Raw genomic sequence first — 26,413 nt, 5'->3', positions numbered from 1 at the left:
TGACTGCTAGACTTCACTGAGAATATTTTCTATGTGTGTGGTGCAGTGTATGTGTGTGTGTGTGTGTGTGTGTGTGTGTGTGTGTGTGTGTGTGTGTGTGTGTGTGTGTGTGTGTGTGTGTGTGTGTGAGTGAGAGAGAGAGAGAGAGAGAGAGAGAGAGAGAGTGTGTGCGTCATTTTATTAGTCACAGAAGGCTGCTCCTTTGGCTGCCCTTCACACCACCCGCTCAAACTAACTCCAATCGACCACAGATATGCTTTAGCTGCTGCAACTGCTGCTGCTGACTGTGTGTGTGTGTGTGTGTGTGTGTGTGTGTGTGTGTGTGTGTGTGTGTGTGTGTGTGTGTGTGTCACATTCAATCTCAGGAACCTTTGAGAGCCCAACCCAGTCCAGATGTACAGAGCACCTAGCGATAACACACTCCCCAAATCCCTGCACTGAATGAACAAAGACACACACACACACACACACACACACACACACACACACACACACACACACACAAAAGCAAGTGCCAGTGTTTTCCATGATTCTCGTTGATAATTTATTCATGGGCTGAAAGAAAGAGACAACATACGCCAGCAGTCCAACGGGACGACAGTGATTTAGTGTTTGTAGAGAGCAATGGGCACAAGGAGCGCTAGAGAGAGAGAGAGAGGAAAGACAAAGGGGGGCAAATGAAGGAGAGATGGAGATGAATGGAGGGGAGGAGAGTGTGAAAACAACTGGAGAGGTAATGGAGTCACTCCTTGCTTAAAAACCACTTTGTGTTTTAGGAGACTGCACGAGTGGTATCATTAATGCCTGACAGAGCCTGTCCTCACTGCAAGGGCATCAAATGTTGTTTTGTCGAAGCTGCTGGTGTCTCAGCGATGCACACAAGGTGTCCTTTGGTGTTTGAGCCTTAACACAGCACCCAAAGGCCTCAAAGACCAGTGTCACTCTCAACTTGCACATGCAAGTTAGGTCCACAATGTTGCCTCTATACACCACCACAGTGGATTTTAAATCAAACAACCAATCAGGATCTGACTGAAGTGCAGATTTTCAGCTTTAATTACGCTTGCTTAACAAAAGTATTGCACTAACTGTACAGGAATTACAGCCATAATTTTTATAACTTGCTCCTCATTCTCAGCTCAATTAACTGGACAAACTAAGGTAACCTTAACATAAGGACTGTTTTTAATACGTGGATGAAAATCCTTTTAGATCCAATGGACATCACCAAATGTTGTGTTTCCTCCTTCGAGATGCTCTGCCAGGCCTTTACTGCAGCCGCCTTGACTTGCCGCTTGTTTGTTGGTCTGTGTGTGTTCACTTTTATCTTCAGTAACTTAAAAGCATGCTCTAGTGGGTTGAGATCAGGTCACTGACTTGGCCACTGAATAATGTCCCATTTCTTTGCCTTGAGAAACTCTTGGGTTGCTTTTGCAATATGCCCTCATGTATGGAGAAGGAAAAAAAATAAGAGTGGAGCGGGTCATTGGCAGTCATGCATGCCTATGCCATAACTCTGTGCATGGGCAATGGCTCAGGACCCCTTGGCGTCATATCTGAACACAGGGGGTGAGGTGAGGTCTGCGTTGTGGCCTAGATGAGCTACTTAGTGGCTGTGTTTTCTTAGAGCTGCCATACTTTAACAAATGAGTATTTGCACTGCTTTTATCTTTGTTTGGTGTGTATCAAGGATTAAAAAGCAACAAATTATTACTGTTAATAATGCTGGTGTGGTACTGATATCTTAAAATGGTTTACTGTCCAAATAATCTGACTCACAGAAATTTGACTCCACTTTCAAATGCGATTCAGCTCAGCAAGTTTTAGGCAAAAGTTACAAATGATAAGGTTACAAATGCAACTTTACAGAATCTACATCTAAGCATGCTCTAATTAAATATTGTTAGGCTAATATGAACAGAGCACAGGTATATGCTGGAAGACGGGACTGTAAGTGGACACATCTGCAGCAAACAGATGAGCTGTTAATGGTTTGCAAACAAAACTCCTAAATTTGACCTGAATGAGACTCTTTAAGATATCGTCCCAGCTATACTGGAGCCAACACAAGGTCACAGCTGCTTGACTGCGATTAGTTGAAACTGCCAACTAATCATATTTTCAGACTTCAGCAATTTGACAGACCACTGATGAAACCCATCTCCAAGCCTAACATTTGCCCGTACCACCACCTACACATTATTCTAATCCGCATCAGCCAAAAATCTTATTTTTAGAGGGTTTCTTCAGCCTTCCATCTGTGTGATGACAAGTAGATAACACATGCTGAGATGTCAGCTTCCAATCAGTGCTGCCGCTTAATTAGTGCCTAAAGGCAGTGGATAGAAAGTACAGAGAATGGGACAAAGTTGGGCTTTGACAACTGCATTCAAGCTGAATAAAAAAAGGTTCACATGAATTCAGACAACTAGAAAGAGTCAATATCTAAAAAAAAAACAGACTACTTGAAATTCTAGCCTGTGAAACTGAATGCCTGTATATGACTGCCTATATTTACATTACCACTGTATGGTGTTATCCACGTTACCTGCAAGTCTATCTGAAGTATATGCCCCTGTATATTTAATTTCAAATCAGACCATCGCCAGTCTAAAAGCAGCTGGTGATTATGTTATTACCATTTAATTTAAAATGGCTGGGCAGAGAAGTCAACGCTTGTAGTTAATTTTTCATTTAAATGCTCAACATATCCCAGAGTTCCTCTTGTCAATTAAAAGATACATCACCCGCCTACCCTTCAGCCACAAACACAGAAGAAGAATTAATTTAGTCTGGGGAGAAAATTTGAGTGGGTTCTGAAGGTCAAGATAATGTTCAAGAGGCTTTTCTGATGAGCAAAAACAACAAGCCATGACCAGACCACGAGAAAATAATGAGAACTGTGCCTATTAATAGATTTCTTAGAACACGATAAAATATCTAATGAACATAACCTCTGGTTGGTTGTTGGTCACATGACTCCCAAACATAAATTCTACACTTTTCGGTGTGCGAATCAGTGAAAAACACTGTAAAGTTCTAAGAGAATTTCTTGGATAAAAAGGTGTTTATATACACACACCAACATAGCAAACTGTCAGAAGTGAATCCTCATTAACAAATTTTATTTTTCATAGTCAATATTTTCACAACAAAGAAAGTTGCTGCTTAAAGATAGAGGGCTGTTTTTGAGTCATTAAAAAAACAGCAGGAAGTGGATGCCAGTAGAGGTAAATAGGGCAGGGTTGAATCTAAAGGGTTCATACAGAGTGTACTACTGTACACTACATTTATTCTGAAGCTTACATTAACAATTTTTATTCTCTTTTTCTGTGGGGCCAGTAAAAGTCTGATCTCAGTGGAGATGGACACTGTTGGCAGAAACAATAAAATAAACCAATAACATGCAGGAGTTCACCTTCATGAACAAGCAGTGTAGCATTTACTGTACTCCTGCATTTGCACTGGATGCTGACAGTGAATGTCAATTAGGAGGTGCATAAATGGAACAGCCAGAATACTGAGCAGCATGAGACAGAAGCCCTTTTTTAAAGAAAAAGTTTAAATTTCACACATGGGACACCATCAGGCAGTGGCTAACTGCCAGTGCAAAGCCTGAATTATCAATTAGGTCATACCCTACCTCAATATCACCTGATCTCCTATGTCTGTCTTTACAGTGCGACTGGTGAGCCACTGCTGACTAGCAAGACAGATCTAACACAGCTGACACAATGACAGCATGATGAAAGTAGTGCTAGGGGACTGAGCTGCTGAGGTACAGCATGAGACAAGAACACTGGACTGACGTGCATTGAAGGCACTGCCTAACATCTGTCTGAACACCTGTGTTATGGTACACCAGGGGAGAAATCCACACTTTAAAGTGCTTGATTAAAGCAGTAAAGAAGATGGCATCAATTATAAACTCAACATGTTTCAGCAAATATTCTTAAGAGTAATGTGCTAATCTAACTGGGAAACATGCTGATAATTACACCCATGTTGTGCTGTACTGTGTGTTATAACTCATCTATGATGCCTTCATAAAAAAAAGAGAGTTTTAATGTTTCTAACTCCAAAAAAGTCACTAAAGACTGGCATTTGAAGTGAAAAATACTATGAAATTCACTGGGATTACATCCTACCAGCCACTGTGGGTAGGCCGGTGTTTAATAATATAATATTTGTATTTCTTTTGAAGTACACAGTGTTTTGAATCTGGTACCTTCTCAATGTCAGCAAGACAAAAGAGATGGTGGTGGACTTCCAGAGGAATAAAACTGCGACTAAGCCCATTAACATCTTGGGAGAGGACGTGGAAACGGTGGACAGCTACAGGTACCTGGGCGTTCACCTGAATGACAGACTGGACTGGAGGACCAACAGTGATGCTGTGTATAGGAAGGGGATGAGCAGACTCTACTTTCTAAGGAAGCTCAGATCCTGTAATGTATGCAGCAAGATGTTGGAGATCTTCTACCAGTCTGTGATTGCAAGTGCCCTCTACTCTGCTGTTGTCTGCTGGGGGCAGCATCAGTGCCAGAGATGCCGGCAGGATCAACAAAATGATTTGCAAGGCTGGAACCATCATAGGGCAGAATTTGGAGACGTTTGAGTCAGTGAGGGACAGGAGGTCACTGAACAAACTGCTCTCTATTATGGACAACCCATCTCACCCACTCTACTCCACACTGCTGAGGCAGCAGAGCTTCTTCGCCCTCAGATTGATTCAACCTCGCTGCCATAAAGAACGCTTCAGGAAATCATTCCCACCGCTCTCCATAAAACTGTATAATAACTCTTCTTTCTGTGACAGATGAACACACCTGTCAGGACAGAAGATCCAACACACAAATTTTGTATTATATCCTCTTGATGCTGTCTTCCAGATTCTTTTTGTACATACTCTGATTTATAGTGTATATATTACATATTATATTATTTATCAATGCAGTTTGCACTACTCTCTCTTTTTAAAAAAATTTTTTTATCTATTTCGTTTCTATATGTATAGTTTTGTACTCATCGTTGGCACTCTCACTTTGATGTTTAGTTACTGTAGATTGTATTTTTTCCCGCTGCTGTTACACAATAATTTCCCTTGTGGGATCAATACAGTATCTATCTATCTATCTATCTATCTATCTATCTATCTATCTATCTATCTATCTATCTATCTATCTATCTATCTATCTATCCATCTATCCATCTATCCATCTATCCATCTATCTTATCTGTGGTACAAAACTGTATACTCACTGGCTAATGACTTGTCAATCACAAGACCGACATTTCTTGTCACGTTTTTTTGCAACCGAGATGGCAACAGTGGAAATACTCATCTAGAGGTTTCAAAACGGGACTTCAGAAACCAACAGGTGATGTCACAGTAGCTACGTCCATCCTTTACACCTACGCCTATGATGGAGACAAAGTAAACTACAGTATAAGTACAGCAGAGCTCAATTGTGTAATTACTCTCACTGCCAGAAGAGGGATAGACAACCTCTGGACTGCAGGTTTGATAGGCATGGTTGTAATACTGCAGTTATTGAAACAGATCCTTTTCAAAAACCATGGCAACACCATATTGATAAAAGCTAATAAAGAAACCCTACAGTAAAAGTACACAATAAAGTTGAACTCTTCTGCAGCAAAGTTAAGTTTTTATTTCACAGCAGAATAATACATTTTTTAGCCACAGCATGTAAAATAGCCCACCCGGCTTACAACATGCAAAAACTGCCTCTGCTGGTCTGCGTGCCAGTGCGCTGATCGTTCAGATGATTAACCAGACCCCTCTCAAACTGCAAGCACCCGATCAGCAGAATTTAATTGGACAGGGATGACTGACTGAAGAATATGCAGATATAGTTTGTACATTTGACCCTTCTCCACCATACACATCTTTGAACTCACATTCTGCTAAAGTTGATTAGAGCCAGTTAACGTGCACTAATAAGAAAAGTCTCAGCATCTTGAACATTTTTAGTAAACAAATATGAGCAATGGGAAAGAAATATAAGAAGGTTTAAAGAAACTATATAATCACCCACATTTTATTGTGTAATCACAATAAAATCACAACTGATATTTTCCACAGAGTTTAATAGTAAAGGACTTAACTTCTCATACTGATTCTTGACTGCTGCTGAAGAATAGTTAAAATATTCATACACCAGCACCCGACTGAGGGCATCCAGAGGGTCAAAATCTAAAACCAGTATCTAGGTTTTCTTTCTTTTTTCTTAAACAGACTATATTATAAGGTAAAAGGCTGATAAAAGAAAATAAAAATTCAAATCCCCGAATTAACACCAAAGACTAATTTTAAAAATGTATCACTTACAAGAACTGCTATGACAAACATTCCACTAGACGTTCTTTTTGTAATCATGTGGGGATAACAGTTATTGTAAACCATACATTTTTTTTGCTGTTTTTTTTTAATAATTTGCTGAATAAGAGAAAGAAATGGGTTTTAAAGTTATAATGCTCCTAACCCTAACTGTTAGAGGGTGATAAGACAGATAAAGACTTTGCTATTCTTCAAAGAAGAACAAGTTTCAAATGACTGGACACAGCTGTGTCACAAACCTGCCACATACTAGCTTTATCCCCAGTCACACAGGCCTAGAGACCAGTTGGCAACCATCTGCCAATTACTGGTTCTGAGGGGAAAATTAGTATTTCTCAACCGATTACGAGCGATTGTTGTCACTAGTGTGAAAGTGGTTGCAAAGATGTGTATGGGGCTGAACTGAAAACCTCCTTGTACTGTAATTACTTTGGTTGCAATAGATCGCAGCAGTCGCTAATAGTTTGCATGGAAGACACTGACTTGTCTCCAAACACTTGCAAACTGCTCCTACCTTGAAGGCAAACATTCTCCATTTCTGGTCTGCTCCATGGTTGTTCAAGTGTCACTAAAGCTCAGAGAGTAAAGGGTGAACGTTTGCAGACAAGTCGATGTCTCCCGTGTAAGCTTCGAGCAGCTGCTGCAATCTGATGCAGCCAAAACAATCGCAACAAGGTCTTTGGTGTAGCATCCTCTTTGTGACCAATTTCATCTGATGACAGCCAGTAACCTCCAGCACCCACTCGCAACCTGTCAGAAAAATTCACATTTTTCCCCAGCAACTGGAGGTTGTCAACTGCCCTCTAGGCCTGTGTGACTGAGGCATTGGACCTAATTTCCCCTTGGGTTTTTTTTTGCTTTTTTTTTGAAGGAGTTCTACACAAGTCATCTTGGCAGTTGTAATAGCCTTTGAATTTGCATATTTATTCTGTTTGTATAGTAGCATCTAATGTCATTGACACTAGTTAGTAGCAGAGGTGGGAAGTAACGAAGTACAAATACTTCGTTACTGTACTTAAGTAGATTTTTCAGGTATCTGTACTTTACTTAAGTATTTATTTTTCTGAGTACTTTTTACTTTTACTCCCTACATTTTTACACAAGTATCTGTACTTTCTACTTCTTACATTTTCAAACAGACTCGTTACTTTTTAACACGTCAGAGAGAAGTTTGCATTTCCGGTCAGTGCGCCGTCAAACATCAAACGATCTGAGCCTAAACGGAGGAATAATAACACATAAGAGACAATCGTACTGCGTATCCTCCATCATCGGGGCTTATCTCGTACAAAGGGATTAAATACGCAAACCCATATCATTAATGTATCATTTATAGCGCTGTAATCGGGCCGGACCGAGTCCGTAAGTTGCGCTGCGGCACATAAACAGCTTAGCTAGCGCTACTGAAGAGGAGCGAGCATGAAGGGAGTAACGTGTGGCAGGAAATGCAACGTTTCTAAATGCTCAACAAATATCAGCAGACACACAAAGTGTGTGCAGTTTGTCACACAGTGTGTCTGCTAGCTAAAAGAAGAGCTGCTGTATTTCAGGGAGAGCAAAGAGAGAGAAGTTCACTCAGAGATGGAGAAAGAGGACAGGAGAGGAAGAAGAGAGGTTAGAATTAAAGGTAAGGACTGGAAAATAAACTGAAGTATGCTGACTTTGTCTTATTCAAAGATTGTATGAAAATACTGCAGTTTAGTGTGTAATAAATAGGTTAGCTTGTTGTACTGTATTTACAGTAAAGCTCTGTGTTGGTGCACAGTGTTTGTGTTCATGGTCAGAGTTACAGGTTGCATCAGTGCAGCAGAGATGAGTCTGAATCAAAGCTGCTGATGCTGAGATTCATTCACTGAATCCAACATTTCTACAGCCTGTATGCTGTCAGTGTAGGGGATGGAGATCAGCTCAGATAGCTGTGAAATACTGGGTTACATCTTTGTTAGTTCACTTCATCCACACAGAGCAGTAAACCTCAGAGCAGCAGCAGCAGCAGGTCAGCTGATCACAGCCTGCACACCAACATCATTTACTGCAGCTACAATAGAAAGCTGTGATTCTTCTCCCCATGCAGAGCCACTACAGCTGATCTTAGGGTTCCTCCACCTTCTGAATCCCACTGTAACCCCTGAGTATCCTCATGTTGGTGTTTAGGTGGAGGCACAGTCACCCTCTACTATGGAGGACACAGAGAACAGAGCTGTGTTTAAATTCCCTTTCACTGTTTGTGTCCTACATAACAGATTCAAGCTGAGTGCATTCATTAGGATTAAAATTTAGATTGGAATAACGTTTGTATTCTTGTGTAATATTATTTTATATATTTTTACAATAATATATAATGAGGTTCGGTTAGTTTTACACAAAAATAGCAGGTAGAAACATCCTCCAAAGAACTACTTTTACTTTCTTACTTTGAGTACATTTCAGAGCCTGTACTTTTTTACTTTTACTTAAGTAAAGAAGTTGAACCAGTACTTCGACTTTTACTAAAGTATTTTTTAATACAAGTACTTGTACTTCTACTTAAGTACAGAATGTCAGTACTTTTGCCACCTCTGGTTAGTAGGACGTTCTTTTTCTCCAGCTTCTTGGTGGATTACTGCTTCGATCGGGCGGCAGTAGCAGTTTACATTATATTTACAATAAATATCTTCTGGAAAAAAAATGCTTTTTGGCTCTGGATTCTTTTATCAGTCTTTATCTAATCAGACACGGCACTGTACCACTCAAAAGTTTGGACACAGTCGGTAAGTGTGTCCAAACTTTTGATTTTTGACACTGGGCCATTTTTGGCATGTTGCAAGCTGGGTGGGCTATTGTGAGTCTGTGTGTGCATGTCATGGCCAAATGTGATTCTAATGAAGCAAGAAACATCACAAAGTACTCAGGTAGTGTGTCTGACAGTTTTTGTCAACATAATGGTGTAACAACCACGCAATATGTGTGAATGTCCTCCATAAAAATGCACAGCACATCATCTGTACGCAAAGACGCTAAAGAAAGACATGCTGTGTCATGGTGTCATGGAGAAAAGGTGCACAGCAGACTAAAGGGTGAGAACAGCAGTGAGACAGAAGCCAAAGTGTGGAAGAAGGGTACGGGGGGGCTGGGTGGCGGGACTTGGCTGTCAGCATGTTTCCCGTTAAACTGAAGATTAAACAGCTTTCAGTGTGTCAACATACACTTGGCCTAACAAGTCTCTCACTCTGTGTCCCTGCAACACACACACACACACACACACACACACACACACACGCACACACACACACACACATACACACACACACACACACACACACAAGTGTCGTCAAATATCTCCCTGACACTGGGGCTCAGAGACAGCAGAAGTAGAGCTGATAAGGAGTAAAGGGATGAAAAGGAGATGAACAACATAACATAATGTAACACATCTCTGCAACCGCGCGCACACACACACACACACACACACACACACACACACACACACACACACACACACACACAGAGGATGTGTTCTTCCTTAATTTCCGTGACCAACAAACTCCTTATGTTTACTTACTGCTAATGAATGAAATTTCATAATAACCCAGTGATGCTGATGCAAACAACTGCAAGATTTAGTTAAATGCTCTAAACTCCACAAAACTACATTGTCACAGTGGGTTGAGCAGGTGACCATATGCAGTAAGTTTAGTGCAAAGGGTGTGAAACCATCCCGGGCCATTTACTGCATGTTACAGCTTTCCTGTCCACTCTCTACTGTCCTATCATAATAAATGCTTAAAATAGAAATTCTGTGTATTCATATTCTAAGAAACAAAGACTCCTATGTGGGAAATGCCAAAAACAGAACATTTCATAAACAGCTGTGTACTCCTCCCTTTACAGAGCACAAACTGGCTCTAACCACGTAGAGAGAAGTGCAAGGCCCCAGTTTGGAAAAGATACCTGCTGCAAAGAAAAAGCCAAACTGGACACCAGCCAATGAAGACGGGCAATAAATCACAGATATTGGACAAAAGAAAACTGGAATGAAAATGTGCTGAAGGAGGGTTGATGCCATTTGTCAGGTATGGTGGAAAAAAGAAATCTATCTCCAGATTACGCTATCAAAATCATAGCTCCATTGCCAAAGATCTGAAAGGCTGTGGTTGCTGCAAATTAAAGATTCTTTACAAAAGGTTTTTTTCATTATTCAGAGTAAAAACAAAAATTCATTCTTTAACATCCACAAAGTGAGAAATAGAATATTTCATATTCACTTTGAAATTAATTTGATGAATAAAAGTTTGAGTATGACTGACCTCCAAAATGTTGAGTCCATGTGTGAAAGTCAGACGGTTTACGTTTGACTTCTATAGTTTCTACTGTAATATCTTCACTGTCTACTTATCAGCTAATTAGTGTCTAAATTACAGTTATTACTATAATTAGCTGAATCAAAATTCTTAATGAGCAAGTTATACTAATTCATCCATTTTATTATCGGCTTATTTAATTTAGGGTCAGCAGGGGGCTGGAGCCTCTTCCAGCTGCCACAGGGTGAGAGCCGGGGCATACCCTCTACAGGCCACTACTATCACAGGGCTAACACAAGCAGACAGACAACTACTGAAGCTCACAGTCACACCCTACACCCAATGTGGAATCACCAATTAAACTAACATGCACATGTTGCATGTCTCCAGAGTACACAGGCAGAACCCAGGCAGGCACAGGCAGAATGTGCAAACGCCACGGAGAAAGCAGTGGAAATGTCAGGGATTACCAAAGTTGTATTCTTACTAAGACATAAATGCATAAAGCAAATTCCACAAAAGCCATCTCCACACGTGTGGCCAGTTGACTATAAAACACCTAAGTGAATCAGTACATTTTAGCCATTATAGGCGCACACAGAGCATAACTACTATTAGCTCTGAAAGCAGTGGGAAGAGAGTGTAACAGTACACAGAACCTGGAGGTAATTTCATTTTCATTGACAGGGCATAATCATACGCTGATTGCTTTTGATTAAAACAGAATGCAATCTCTCTTTTCAACACTGGTTTTCTTCTGGCACTGGAACAGATTAATTACAGCAACAGCATGCTCTTAGCCCAGCTTTGGACACATTTATACAAGAATAACCTGAGACGAATGACACAGCAAGAAAGGTTAAAGGCACACAAACACACACACACACACACACACACACACACACACACACACACACACACACACACACACACACACACACACACTCCTTTAGCAGTCAGCTACAGTAACAGTACAAACTGCGAGCATACAACCATAACAGTCTTGTCAATGGTTTTGCTTTATTCTCTATGTGCTTGTCTTGTGTTTTCCTTCACTCCTTACAGCTTTCCAGTGTTAAGTTCACACAGCCTCTGCGCCTTTAAGTGGTATCCTGGGTATTTTTCTTCCCGCAGACATGGAGGTTAACTGGAGTGGAAACTATAAACTGCATTTAGTAGGAGTGGACAGTATAGAGAAAACCCTTTATTAAGGTGGATGTAGTTTTCCACCCCGATATTCATGTATTAGAGATGAAAACAATTCTTGTCAGCATCAAAGAGGGTTGATGCCAGGTGGGATGGGAGACAGAGGCCAGAGGAGTTCATCCAGACCGGCTTTTATGGCCTGGAAGGCCCAGATGAGCTGCATCAGCTAAACAACCCTCCATCTCAGCAAGTTGTTGTCCAAGACCAGCCTCCAAGACGGTGAGAGGAGCATCACAATGAATGCTCAACTCCAAGAATCTAAACCAAATCAGGGATGTTCTAATGGACTTAATACCACTGCTAAGTACAATGCAGCAGTGACTGGATTTTATTAAGGACATTTCCACACTGTGACAAATAAAATTATACACCCTTTCTATCAAGAGGAAATACTGTATGCTTTTTTTTTTTTTTAATTAATTACAAACCAGTTGTGTAATTATTGAGAAATGTTTGGTAGACTTAAATGCAAACAAGCAAATTCAGTGCAAATTGTTACATCAAATTTGAGTACATTCAATATGTTTTCACAGTGTTCCCTGCAAAGAATTCTCATGTTCATTAAGAAAAATATGTCCAATTTATGAATAGTTATTTGAATGTAAATAAATTAAGCAAGTAAATATGTCAGGGCAGAAATACTGATATATTAATATAATAAAATATTAAAGGGTCATAAAGACCAGATGAATCCTGAATATGAGAATGTATCAGTGCAAAGAAAACACAGAGTGCAGGACTCTGTGTTATTACATTTCAGTCTTAGTTGGTGCAGTTCCCCATAGCCTCAATTTTTGTTTTCTGCAGAACATCTAAACACACACACACACACACACACACACACACACACACACACACACTGCTGAGAGCTATATTATTCCCTCACCGCTTCACACGCCATGGAAATACTCTGGATTTACTAACCATGACCCAGAAACACACACACTCACCCCTTCACTTCTCTCTCATGCTCTCTCAAGCAAATATTAGTGTGCACACACAGTATAGATATGCATGACAGCATAGCACAGCTCTAGTGTACAGTGCATACACATGGGCAACGGCAACAGCCAACTCACATTACGCCTGCATACCGCACACACTCAGTGACCCTCACCTCCACACATCAGTTATTTGCAGCTCACGGTGACGTCGGTCTGATCTGTAATTACATTCTAGTCAGACCTGCATCATTCACTGCGGTCAAAATCACTTATCTCGACAGACAGCAGCAACTTACCCGGCCATCTATTTTCAGATTTTATTTCAAAAACACAACATTATGTGAGTTGTCTTTCATGATGTGAGAGGATCTTCTCCTGGAGCAGTCTAGTGCATTAACAGACTATTGACATTTCTAAAAAAGCTATACTTTTCTTTACTGTGACTGATTAAAGACTTCTTTTTGGACAGATATTATGCCATTATATTAGGAACCTGTTTAACACAGCTGAGGTTCAATTTATACATTATTCATCGCACACATTGATGATATCACAGTTTTTCCAGATACGGTTCCCCTCTATATGCCCCTGTGCATGAATAAGATATAATCAATACTGATGCACGCAGCAATATTAAAGCATATGTGAACAACATGAATGTTTATGAGGAGCTTCCCTCGAGAATGGGCTCAGGATTCAGGTGGAGGGCTTCACAGGCTCTTGGCCTCTCTGTTGTCACACAGTGTGCATTCAATAAGCCACACTGGCTCACACAAAGAAAAGCTGCTTCACTTCGCCTTGTCATAACTCAAGACTTTCATAATGTTACAACAGCCTTGTACATAAAGCGTGATCACTGTTACTGGACTGTATTCTCCTCCTTATTAATATAGGTTCATTTTCAGGCCAGTTTCATGGTCAGGAGGAGATCTGAAACTCCTGGAACTCCTAAATTTGAACAGTAATCAGCTCATTACAGTGGGATCAACAAACAAAGCCCTTTCGGATTTTCTGATATTGGGGCATTAGCAACGGTGCATGCTTGGGGTCCTTCCCACCCACGCTTTGTCAAGTGAAAATCATCCAAAGGCACAACTGCAATATCAGCTGACACACATCTGACATCTGCAGCAAACAGACACATTACCAGACACCATCCTAAAATGTGTAATCACATGATCAAAGCAGAGTAAATAAAAGCTGCGGCCAAATGGTCTAAACACAGCAGCTGTTTTGGCAGTTGGAAAGCATCCAGCTGTGGAATTCTGTTCCTACGGTACATGTCAGAGTCAGGCAATAATCTAGTCTGCTGCAGTGTGAAATGCATCAAACTGTCTATAACTTTTAATTTATGTCATTCACATTTTCTGATTCAAGTATTTGCTGAAAAGGGAAATAAATCTAGAGGACTGTTTCAGATGCCTGCCAAAATAAACAACTTAAACACTGCAGACTTTTGCATTTCATAACAAAATTAGTAAAAATATATTTGATTTTAGCTTATGGAGCTGTACAGCTGACTTGTGTATATGCAGAAGCACTCAGATTAGCAGTATTGTTTTTACCTTTTTCTTATATTTCCCTTCAGCTCATCAGGTTTTCTTACTTTTTTGCTTACAAACTAACCAGGACCAACTACTAGCTTAGTATTGTGTCGGCCCTCCATGTTCCACCACAACAGCTGTGGCACTTTGGGGCATGGACACAGGACCTCTGATGGTGTGCTGTGGTGTCTGGCACCAAGATTTAGGCATCAGATTGTCCTCTAGGTTGGGGGTAGGGGCTCCTTGGATCAGGCTTGTTCCAGCACAGATGCTTGATTGGACTGGCATAGCTTGGTCTGGGTTACCAGCTTAGGATGTTTGTCATGTTCCTTTAGCTGCTCCAGAGTAGTTTTTGCAGTGTGGTGGAGTATTTAGGGGGGCATTAGTGTCTGGGGTTGCTGTTGCCAACTATTATGGAAGCACATGCCAGCATTCACCAGTGTAGCTTATGTGCAAAGACTGTATATAAAGGATGGACATGGCCACATGCTGTCAAAATTAGACAAAAAAATCAAGTTTACACAAACACACACACACACACACACACACACACACACACACACACACACACACTCGAAGATACAATCTCTTTGGGCTAAAACATCGAGGAATTTGTTATTTCCAAATTTGATTTTTACACAAGCTACAAATGTTATGCTAGCTCAATTCTGTAATTAGCTATTTGTTAGTATAATTTAAACTGCCTCAAAATTAAAACTGAGGGGAAAAAAATACAAATGTGACCACTGAGGGGTGGATCTGATGGACACCGCACACCCACACAATAATGAACACTACTGTACACGATGCACGGTGACTTAAACCAACCTGAATGTGTCAAGAAACAAAGCACTGGGTTTGCATATGCAATAGAGGTCTCCACAGGTTCATGTTCAACCTGAGTTGGACCAGTTCCCAGTTATACTTGTTGTAATTGTGCTGCATTAACTGTAGATTTACAGCTCTGAGCCTCAGGTATGTGTGCTAGATTTCTCAACTTCATGTGGCTCCAAATATATCAAAGTGTATTCAGTATTACCTATGATCATGTGTGTTACAAAAGGGTGGTGATGCACTGTGTCTGAGGGACTGAGAGACTATTTGGCTCATCTCAGATTAGGAAGGTTCTGGTGATCGAAGCAGAATAAAGGGTATATACAGCAGCAGTAAATATACAGTTTGAGCAACACATTGACAGTAAATACATGCTACAGTACTGCAAGACTCCAGCCAAGATCCTGTGTCCTGCTTGCCAAGTGCTGAGTAGGGCAGCACAGTGGATTAACCCCACAGCAATAAATTCATCCCAAAAGCAGCAGTTTTTTTTTTTCGCTAAGCTGATGCCATCGTAAAGGTAGCAGGAGAAAAGCTTCTATGAATTCTGTATCTATATTAGAAAAGATGAGTTTTAAACTGTCACTGGTTGTTATCGTTTGCTGTTTTATTCTGTAGATGTTCTTCTGTAGATGTTCATCTTTATGCACATTGGTTTCTTCTACAGCTATCAAACCCAGTTCCAGAAAAGTTGGACCACTGCATAAAATGTAAATAAAAACAGAGCACAATGATCAGCAAATCTCATAAGCCCATGTTTTATTTAAACATAGAAAACATATCAAATATTTACACTGAGAAATATTGGCTCATTTTGAATTTAGCGGAAGCAACAGGTCGAGAAATTTGAGACAAAGAAGTCCCTAATAGAAACAGCTGGAGGAACAATTTGCAACTAATTAGGTTAACTGGCAACAGGTCAGTGACAATGACCTGGTATAAAGAGGGTCCATCTTAGTGAGCCAATGGTTCACCAATCTGCAAAAAAAAAAATGTCTACAGATTGTGGAAGAATAATGGGCCTCAGTGTAAAATTGTGAAGACTTTGGATATCTCCTCATCTACAGCACATAATATAAAATATTCTGAGAAGCTTTTGGGACAAAGGTGTAAAGCAATGCTGAATGCCTGTGATCTTCATGGCCTTGGACAGCACTGTATTAAAAACAGGTGTGATTCTGTCATAGAAATCCCTGCATGGGCTCAGGAACATGCCCAGAAATCACTGTCCGTGAACACAGGACACCATGCTGTCCACAGATGCAGGTTAAAGCTCAATCATGCCAAGAAGAAGCCACAAGTGAACATCCAGAAACACCACCATCTTCTCGGGACCACAGCTCATTTAAAATGGACTGAGGCAAAGTGGAAAACTGTTCTCTGGTCAGACAAATGCAGTCCTCAAGACAAGACAAGAGGGACCATCCAACTTTCTATGTGCACTCTGTTGAAAAGCCTGCATTTCTGAGGGTACCGGAGTGCATCAGTGCCTGTGGTATTGGCAGCCTGCACATCTGGAAAGGCACCATCAATGATGAAAGGTATATACAGAGTTTAGAACATATGCACTCATCCAGACAATGTGTTTTTCTGGGAAGGCCTTCCATATTTCAGCAAGACAAGCCTAACCTGCTTACGGCAGCTATTGCAACAGCATGGCTTCGTAGCAGAAGAGTCTGGGTTCTAAACTGGCCTGCCTGCAGTCCAGACCTTTCACTAACTCATAACATATCATCTGGCATATCATGAAATGAAAAATACGACAACAATCCAGGACTGTTGAGCATCAGACAAGAATGGTGACAGTATTCCTCTCCAAGAAGTCCAGCAGCTGCTCTCCTCAGTTCGCAGATGTTTTTGGACTGTTTTTAAAGAAGAGGAGATGCTATGCAGTGGGAAAAACGGCCCTGTCACGACTTTTTTTGAGATGTGTTGATCCCATCAAATTCAAAATTACCTTGTTTTTTCTTTAAATGTACGTTTTCTCAATTTAAACATTTAATTTTCTTTCTATGTTCTATTGTGAATAAAATATGGATTTATGAGATTTGCAAACCATTGCATTATGTTTTTATTTTATTTTATTTTATTTTATTTTATTTTATTTTATTTTATTTTATTTTATTTTATTTTATTTTTACATGGCATCCCAACATTTTTGGAATTGAGGTAACTTGCAAGGCAGCTGTATTCTTGTATATGTCCTTGAGCTCAGCTTTAAGCCAATTCCTAGTTGGTCAGATTAATCTGTGTCCTCTATTGGCTACTACAGCTGTGTTTCTTCAATGAAAGAAGAGCGTCAGATGAATCTGCTGGTAGTGGTTTGTTGTTCTGATTTGTTGAAGTTTGCCGATAGACAAACGTTCATCCAGTCGCCTGCCAAGTTTGTTTGTTTGTTTTTTTTGACAGTGTCTGCACCAATCGACAAAGTTCCCAAGGATACCTTCACAGATGGTTCAATGTAACAAACCATCTGGGAATGCTCCACTTCTGCTCTCCAGTTAGCTGCCAACTTTCAGTGTTTGTTCAGTACTGAGTAACCTGTGAACACTTTTTACTCAAACTCCTGCATGATGTGGATTAGGCTTTGGAAGCCAGAGAAATCAAAACAGCAAACAGAAGCATACCACAGCACTCCATAAGATGGCTGACAGTACAGTGCAGTCGTGGTTAAAATTTACCTGAGCGTCACTGTGGGTTTAACTCGATAACTGAACCCATTCCTGAACAATATAAACTAAAACAAATGTTTTTCAGATTAAACACATGTAATCCAGAATTTATGAGCGGTGTTTGTACCTTTGAGTCATTGTGTCTCTCCGCTTTGTCAGCATCCTTCTCTTTCTTCTTCTCCTCCTTTTTCTTTTCACGCTCCTTCTATGAACAAAATTTGAAAAAATGGTGTAAGAAAGAGGCATATTTTGTATAATTTCTGTATAACTGACACACTTATCCACTTAATTCACACACACTCTTATGCTCATTTTCAGTTCTACATGCCTAGCATTGCATGATCCATAGTTGAAATAATTCTTATCCAGGCATACTGGGCATTACAGCCCCTCAGCTCATCTGTGTGAAACCAGCTGTTTTAGCTCCTCTCCATTAATGCCAACTTCTTTCTAATTGGCTGCCACTTGCAAATAGAAGGTTTAAAGAGTAGATGCTGTCAGGTGTTCTGCGCTCACAGAACTGTGTCTGAGATGACCATATTTCTACTCTCGCTGACATGCTCAAGTTTCAAGACTGGAAAAACTACATGAAGTATTTTGGCCCACAAGGATTACTTTCATATATATATATATATATATATATATATATATATACACACATGCACACACACACACAAACTGCCAATGGAAGCTACAGTTTGAATAAAGTAATTTGCTAAACTGCAGCTAAATAAAATTAATTCATTTGATTAATTTTGGTATGACCTTCAGAGCACCAAAGTTCATTCATACCCCTGACCCTATTCTCCTCCATGACATCAGGGTGAGGCTCACAGGCACTGACGTTCTTAGATGTGAGATTACCCAGAACAAAAAACAAAGATGAAATTGGCGGTGCTGATGTAAAACCATAATCTCATGACATTATCCGGGAGGATTGCGTGTTTCTGTGTTAAGTAGGGTATCGCTGATCGTAATAACTGAAATGGGAATACATAAAGGACTCAATTAATCCTCCGCAATTTTCTATGCTCAGCTCAGGGCAATTTCAGCAGAATTATAAAAATTCCAGGTAACATCAACCATAATAATGCACGCTTACGCACAGTGGGCTTTACTTTATTTGCATATAATTTGCAGTACTTATTAACAGATTTATGCATCTGCACTCAACACTACAGATGCAACAGAGCAGGTCAAACTGATAATATCAATATCTTACTGATAAATTGAACTGACATACTGCTGTCCTGCAGTACTATAAATAACATGTAATACCGCTTAGGAACAGAGAGAGAAGCCACTTTTCTTCGCCTAATAATGCTCTATAGGAGAAGGCCCAACTCCAACTGGTAAAGATTAGCTGTACCTCATAGCAGGTTGGAAACAATTACATCCTTTTCCTTAATGTGATTTTAATGCACTCACAATGCAGATTTAATGTGCAGACATTATTAGCGTGCAGAGTTGATGTAGTGTTTTCAGGTTAATGCTTCTGTCTTGCTTTGTTATATGTAAATGAGCCAGCACTGATGCCAACAGGATTGAGCTAATGACTGTCAGGATGCCAAAGAGGGAAGCTTTAGTTTAGCAGGTAAAGCCTACAATCTAGCCATTATGACAACAATAACCGTCTCATTCTCTCCCTCGCCGTCTCTGCTCTCAATGCAATTACTTGAACGCAATAAACAACGGCATCACCATCATCAGTACTTACAATAGTGCAAATCAGGATGGGCACAGAGGGCATCTGCTATTTTTATTTTTTTTGTAAGCATATGAAGTCAGCAGGGATTTTTTTTTTGTTTGTTTTTTACAACAATAGTTTGAAATACTGAAAAGCAAATGCAGCACATTATTTTAAAAAATGTCCAATGTCAAGTGTTGTCACAGGGGAAAAAATGTTTATTTGTGCTTGAGTTTTAATTTCTGATCCTCGGTGTCTCTAAGGGGAATAGCTACTGTTTACACATGAACAGCATAACAACATGGGTCTCTGTTCTGTTTCAACTGATTCTTGGCTGTTCATTTACAAGGCATTTCCTGCATCTTCCCTTATTGTTTTCATATCAATCACTAAGTTAGAGTATATTATCATGAGGCTCTGGCAGGCACCAAGCCTCTAACTCTATCAACTATGAGCTAATGAGGCTGGCGTCCAATCTGCTTCAGCGGCATTAACGGACTATTATATTCCCATCTGAGCATCACTAATAAAACAGAAAATTACAGCTGGGATCCTTCGCCACCTATTATGCTGGCTATGCTTCTGACTTGGGTTATTGAATCAATTCCCCTCCGGTTGACCAGGTTAACTCAGACGAGCGCTGACCCTGAGCATGGGTCAGTTTCTCTGAAATTGCTCCTTATCCAAATCGCAACATTGTGGAATTTGTTCCCTATACACACACAATATCAGAAGTAAACAGTGCATAAAAATCTCAATTTCCTGCTCACTCCTGCTAACAGGGTTAGGGGTCATGCATAACAAGTCACTTTTTTGCTGTAATAAGTAACATACATTAGTTTTGCAATTCAAATAATCGATTGCTTTTTCAAATAGGAAATCTGATACCAATAAATTTTGAACATACTTTCTTGTTTTGTTGCAAAAACTACATAATCCCGCATGCATTCACACCATTTCTGTTTTTCTGCTACTTCTTGGCAAGTAGCTGCTCACTGGTGCAAGAGCCAATGTACTGATCAAATCCTGTTAGTATGCATGCATACACTAAAGTACTGGACCACCTACACATTACACCTGCAGGAGCTGCTCGGACATGAAGCTCCTGGGACACAGTTTTAGTGCTGATGTTGATGCCAGAAGAGGTCTGGGACTCTGCAGTTACTGAGTCAGCAGAGCATTGATGATTTTTAACACACCATGCGCCTCAGCAGTAGACGGTCCTCGCTCTGTAACTTTACATGGTCTGCCACTTCATGGCTAAGTTGCTGTGGTTCCTACACTTGCAATAATACCACTTACAGTTGATTGTGGAATATCTACTGTAGGAAGAAAGAAACTTCATGAACTAACTTGTTTCAACAGTGGCATCGTATTACAGCATCTTCAGAACAACCAAATTCTTTCACAAATGTTTGGAAAGGCAGACTGTACGGCTGGGTGATTGATTTTATACACCTATGCCAGTACGGCCAAGTACTTTAGTCCATATAGTGCAGCTTAGGTAGAAAGATAGGACAGCCTTTACTTTGTCAAAACATTTGTAGTATTTTTAAATTGGGGGTAAAAAGTTCAAGAACAACATGACAGTTAAAGTTTGTCAGTTTGGCCATGATCTAGGCTACTTAAGGCACTTATGACATACCAGCAAATACTGCATGGGCCATATGTAGACCAAAAGTCACAAGGTGGGCTTGATATGGATTATAGCAAGTGTTCTGTGGGCCAGAAAACACTAGAAATAACTGTGGAGTTAGCTAAGGTACCTTAGCCTGATGTTCCAATTAGCTGTTTTTGTGCATGTAACTTGAGCTTAAAAGAGCTATAAAGAATTTGACAAAGGGCTTAAAGAACAAAGCAGATGATATCAAATAAAACTGTTTTATATGTTCAGATAATCCATGTATCCCATTTGTTCACTAACGGTAGACTAAATCAGTCATCACTGTATACGAACAAAGTCAGTGGTGACTTAGTGCTCTCTCACTAGTATATATTTTACTTTCTCATGATACTGGAAGTGTTAAATTAACTCCCCGGTAACTCTCTCTGTGTCCCTCCTCCTCGTGTGTAGAGATGCCCACATGCAGCCGTTCCACCACAGATTTATCAATTAGCATTACACGACGCGAGTAGCACTACATGAATAAAGTGCAACATTAAAGTGTTTCAAAACCACACATCCCATCCCCTGACAGCAGCTGCCGGGGCTAACAACTTTGTGTAGCTCACCCTAATACATACTATGCATCTTTAGTAATGCAAAAGTACAAAGTTAAACAAGTTACTTTGTTCAACAGGAAATGCATTAACATAATCTTGAAAAAGATTACCTTTAAAAGCACAGTTTTCACAATTATGTTTAAAATAAACTGATAAATGTGAGAAACACAAATGCAAAAATGTTTTCAGTGTCTTCCTTGGATATTATTGAGTTTTTAATTTCACCCAAGTGAAAATAATCCCTTGAAGCAAGAACAAAAACTTTAGTCCAGAATGTAGATTTTGATGCAGCACTCTTACAGGAGTATTTGACATCAGTTGAGATAAATAAGCAGCTGGATGCCAACCAATATGTCATTTTATGCTGGTAAACTAAAAGTACACATAGAGCCAAAGGAATGTCCTATACTGTAAAAAAAAAGATATCAGAAATCACTTGTATGGCTGAGTAATGAAAGAAGCTAGTTGGTCAATTATCAGAAAGAGAATTAAAGAAGCTTGTCTCAGTTGTCTTAACGTGACACTGACACAGGACGCCAACATAAATCTAGAAGACTACATGGCACCAGAACACAAGCACAGCAAAGCACCACCACACCACAGAGTAAAAGAGGAGACGTGCACCTCGTGTCTGCTCTTGTCAGTCTGGGAGGACGGCGAGGTGGTGGGAGGAGCCACTTCAGACAGCTTCTGCTGGAAGACAGAGAATTTTAGACAGAGGGTTAGACATGGAGATGAGGAGAAGAAGAAAAAAAAAATCAAGAGAGACAAGAAGAACAAGGAGAGCACAGTATGGAGAGAGAACATGACGGAGGGGGAGGAAAGTGAAGCAGAGACAGGAGTGACTTAATTAGAGGGAACGAAGGAGGATTCTCTCCACTACAGCAGAGCAGTCTTTGCTTCAGGAGCAAACCAAGGTTATATTCAGCCTCACAGCTGCACAGGATGAATGGTCTCTAAATAAAGTCTCACATCTCACACAAAACCAACAGTTATTGAGTGTAGGGACGGCCTCAATTAACCTGCTGTTGACCTTCAAGATAGACCAAGATGGGCTTGGATTGAACTCTGCAGCCAACCAACTACAGTAAATAGTTGTTTCACAAGTATTTTATTCTTTCCATCAAAGTATTTTATAGAAGAGAAATCAGCTATCAGACAGCATGCCAGTAGCCATATCCTCCTCTGACCCTACAATTGTGGAAAAGTTGAAAGGTTGTTTGTATTGTCTACTACCAGACATCCCCCAAGGACTGCCACAGATAGACTATTTCATGAGCAATAAACTGTCTTGAGTTCATTCTTAAGGCATTGAAGGGAATGAAAACCTATTTTCTCAATATGGTTCTTGCTCAAAGAGATGACGGGTTCAGTGATTTCACCTGACAGAGCTCTGTGCTTTCTACTCACTGATTTAAAGTAAGCCATGTTCGATGGGATGTTTAATTTTTCTGTTTTTTCTGAGGCTCATTCTGCAGTTCACTCTAACATGTACTAAGCAGTACTGGAACTCTTCAGACCCGTTTTCGCACTCAGAACTGCCTTAATGCTTTGTGGCACAGATTCAACAAGGTGCTGGAAACTGCTGGTGCTGGAAAGATTTTGCCATGCTGATATCATAGTATCACACAGTTGCTGCAGATTTGTCTGCTACACAATCATGATGTAAATTTCTCTTTCCACCTCATCCCAAATCTGCTCTATTCGACTGAGATTTGGTGACAGTGGAGCCCATTTGAGTACAGTTAACTTGATCGAAAAACCAGTTTTAAGAGATTTGAACTTAGTGGAGTGGTGCATTATCCTGCTGGAAGCAGAAGATGGGTACACTGTGGTCATAAAGGGATGGACATGGTCAGCAGCAATGATGTTCAGCTGGTACTAAGGAGCTCAAAGTGTGCCAAGAAAATATCCCCCACATCCATCTCCACCTGCCTGAACCACTGATACAAGGCAGGATGGATCCATGCTTTCATGTTTTTTATGCCAAATTCTGACAATCATCCAAATATTGCAGAAATGGAGGCTCAACAGACCAGGCAACATTTTTTCAGTCTTCTTTTGTCCAATTTTGGTGAGCCTATGTTAAATGCAGCCTCAGTTCCTTTTCATAGCTAAAAAGAGTGGCACCCTGCGTGGTCTTCTGCTGTTGCAGCCCATCTACTTCAAGGTTCAATGTGATGTGCATCCAGAGATATTCTTCTGCGTAACCTGATCGTAATGAGCGGTTATTTGAGTTACTGTTGTCTTCCTATCAGCTTGAAGCAGTCTGGCAATCCTCCTCTGACCTCTGGCATTAGCATGTCACTTTCACCTAAACAGCTGCTGCTCATTGGATATTTTCTTTTTTTCATGTAACTCTCTGTAAACCCTAGAGATGGTCTCAAATAAGCCTGAATGGCAGCAACAATCATGCAACATTTAAAGCCACTTAAACCCCATTTCTTCTCCATTCTGATTCTCAGTTTGAACCTCAGCAGGTTATCTTGTCCATTTCCTCATGCCTAATGCCTCTTTTCCACTAGTACCTACTCTGCTTGACTCAACTCGACTCTTCTCGTTTTCGGTTGGTTTCCTTTACAATTCAGTACCGCCTCAGTGTGGGTGGGTTTGTTATAGCAAGGTGGCGTGGAAGTCCCATGATGTCATTTGTATGCAACACAAACACAAACAGTCGCTCCGTCTAGCTCCCTCTGGATTCTGTTGTCAGCCACCAAGCACAAAAACGTCTGTGTTAGTTAGTGTGTAGCCGTTTCCCTCGTTGCCGGCAGGTTTGCTTACTCTGTGGTGTGGTGTCAAGGAGTCTCTCTCATGACTCATCTAGTGCCATCACTCCCTGGCCATACAGTGGCATGCAGTCTGTTGATGTCACATTTCTTGGCTTGTCTCAGCTCACTTGGAAACCCAGGTAAGTATCATCCAGTTTTACTCATACCTAGTGTCAAATGAACTTTAGTCATCCAGTGATACAAACAATTGCTTTCAGGAGTCTATTTAAGGCTGAATTGCAATCCTTGAACATAAATTCTAGAGAACAAGTTCTAATATTGTTTTTTGGCTATAGCCTACTAACAGGGTTAGACTTTAAAACTACAGACACTGTGTCGGTTTCATTCATCCTGAACAATGTGTTAACTAACACCACTACGGATCAATCATGTGGAGCTTACACCGAACATACCCATGAAGCTTCTTGTTCTGCTCTGTGAAAAGTCCAATGAACAGTTTATTTGAAATTTCAAGTGTACTGGTTAGTTTAAGATTTCTGTATCCCTAAAACTGAGATATGTAACAACCCATGAATTTCAGTTAAGGCGAAAAGCATACCTTTATGCACAGTGCACAGACATGCAGCGATGAATAGATGGATATTAGGGAGAAAAACTGAGAAGGATAAGGTCCAGAAAGGTTCACTTCCAGTACTGCATACATGACATATTACTATTTTTTTGGTACAGGATTGAAAACTTGTATTTTGTTTATTTTTGGTGATATAAAGCCTTGAAAATGTTTTCCAGAGTATGGTGCCCACAAACTCTATCACAAAAGCCACTCCAGCACCAAGGAATGAACACCCACTTTCTACAATAATTACTGCCATTCTCAATCTGTCTTCAAAATCCATACCAATCCAATCCCATCAGCCATTTCATCACAGAACAGCCTAAAACTTTCCTGGCTGTAATGAGACATGTCAGTTAGCATATTTGACTAAACAGTTGCGATGCTACCTTGCCTTTTGTCTTTATCTATTCCTTATTTATCCTTTGCCATCTGGCTGTTCACTGCCTTTCTACATGCACCACAGCTTCAGCTACCTCCCTCAAGATTTGCACCTCGTCTCCACTCACTGCCTCTCCACACAACAGCTGAACAGAGCAATTATTCCTAAAAGCAGCAAAAGTAATGAGGTCATAAAAGCACTAAAAATATATATGTTTCTTTGCAGTCTGTTACGTGGGTGAAAATGACACTGAGTGCACCAGCTGAGCTGTGTGAAGCAACAGTGAAGTATTTAACAAGATTTTCACCAGCACCAGTATGAAGGAAACAGGTAAAAAGAAATGTTAGAGTTTGGAATTACTTTAATCACACTCTCGTGATAAAACTACAATCCACAAACTGCAGGAAAATGCAGATAGAACTTTTGTGCTTAGATTTAAGCACAAATTTAAGCTTTGGTGGGTTTTTTGTGTGTCTACAGCCATCTAAAACATGGTGGAGGCTCTGTCATGTTTTGGCGCTACATTTCAGCCAATGGTGTTGGAGATCTTGTCGAAATTGATGGAATGATGAACACAGGAAAGTACTGTCAGATTTTGATCCACCATACAATACCATCTGGAAAGCATCTGGTTGGAAACAGCCCCATAATGATCCCAAACACACTGCCAATGCAGTAAAAGCATACCTGGCTGCAAAAACACACAATGAAACACTATCTGCCAAGGATTGGCCTCCCCAGAACCTGTACCTCAACATTTTTGAAGCAGTGTGGGATCACTTTCACATCTACACATCCAAAGATGAGCTTTGAATATCCTTCAAGAAGCCAGGAGAACTATTCCTGAAGACTACTTACATCAAAGCTGCCTCAGAGAGTTCAGGCTGTGCTGAAGAATAAAGGTGATTATACCAAATACTAACATTCAAGCTCATTAG

The 26,413-nt window shown here is 40.3% G+C and overlaps 1 protein-coding gene across 5 annotated transcripts in view; it reads right to left on the bottom strand.

Annotated features, from left to right (window-relative positions):
* The window catches only part of LOC115793025 (stromal membrane-associated protein 1-like), a 172,798-nt gene that overhangs the window by 69,730 nt on the left and 76,655 nt on the right, over window positions 1–26,413 (bottom strand). For 2 of the 5 annotated variants that reach the window (XM_030747730.1, XM_030747727.1), the window contains exons 5-6: window positions 22,376–22,444; window positions 17,969–18,046 (exon numbers count right to left, since the gene is read on the bottom strand). In XM_030747730.1, the coding sequence (XP_030603590.1) occupies window positions 17,969–18,046; window positions 22,376–22,444 (147 nt within the window). The remainder of the gene's footprint in view (window positions 1–17,968; window positions 18,047–22,375; window positions 22,445–26,413) is intronic. The other 3 variants (XM_030747729.1, XM_030747728.1, XM_030747731.1) reach the window with 3 other exon arrangements.

This window comes from Archocentrus centrarchus, chromosome 15, assembly GCF_007364275.1.
Source record: "Archocentrus centrarchus isolate MPI-CPG fArcCen1 chromosome 15, fArcCen1, whole genome shotgun sequence".
Classification (NCBI taxonomy): domain Eukaryota; kingdom Metazoa; phylum Chordata; class Actinopteri; order Cichliformes; family Cichlidae; genus Archocentrus; species Archocentrus centrarchus.
The sequence above is the reverse complement of the archived record's forward strand: the minus strand, read 5'-3'. Positions and strand labels throughout refer to the sequence as shown.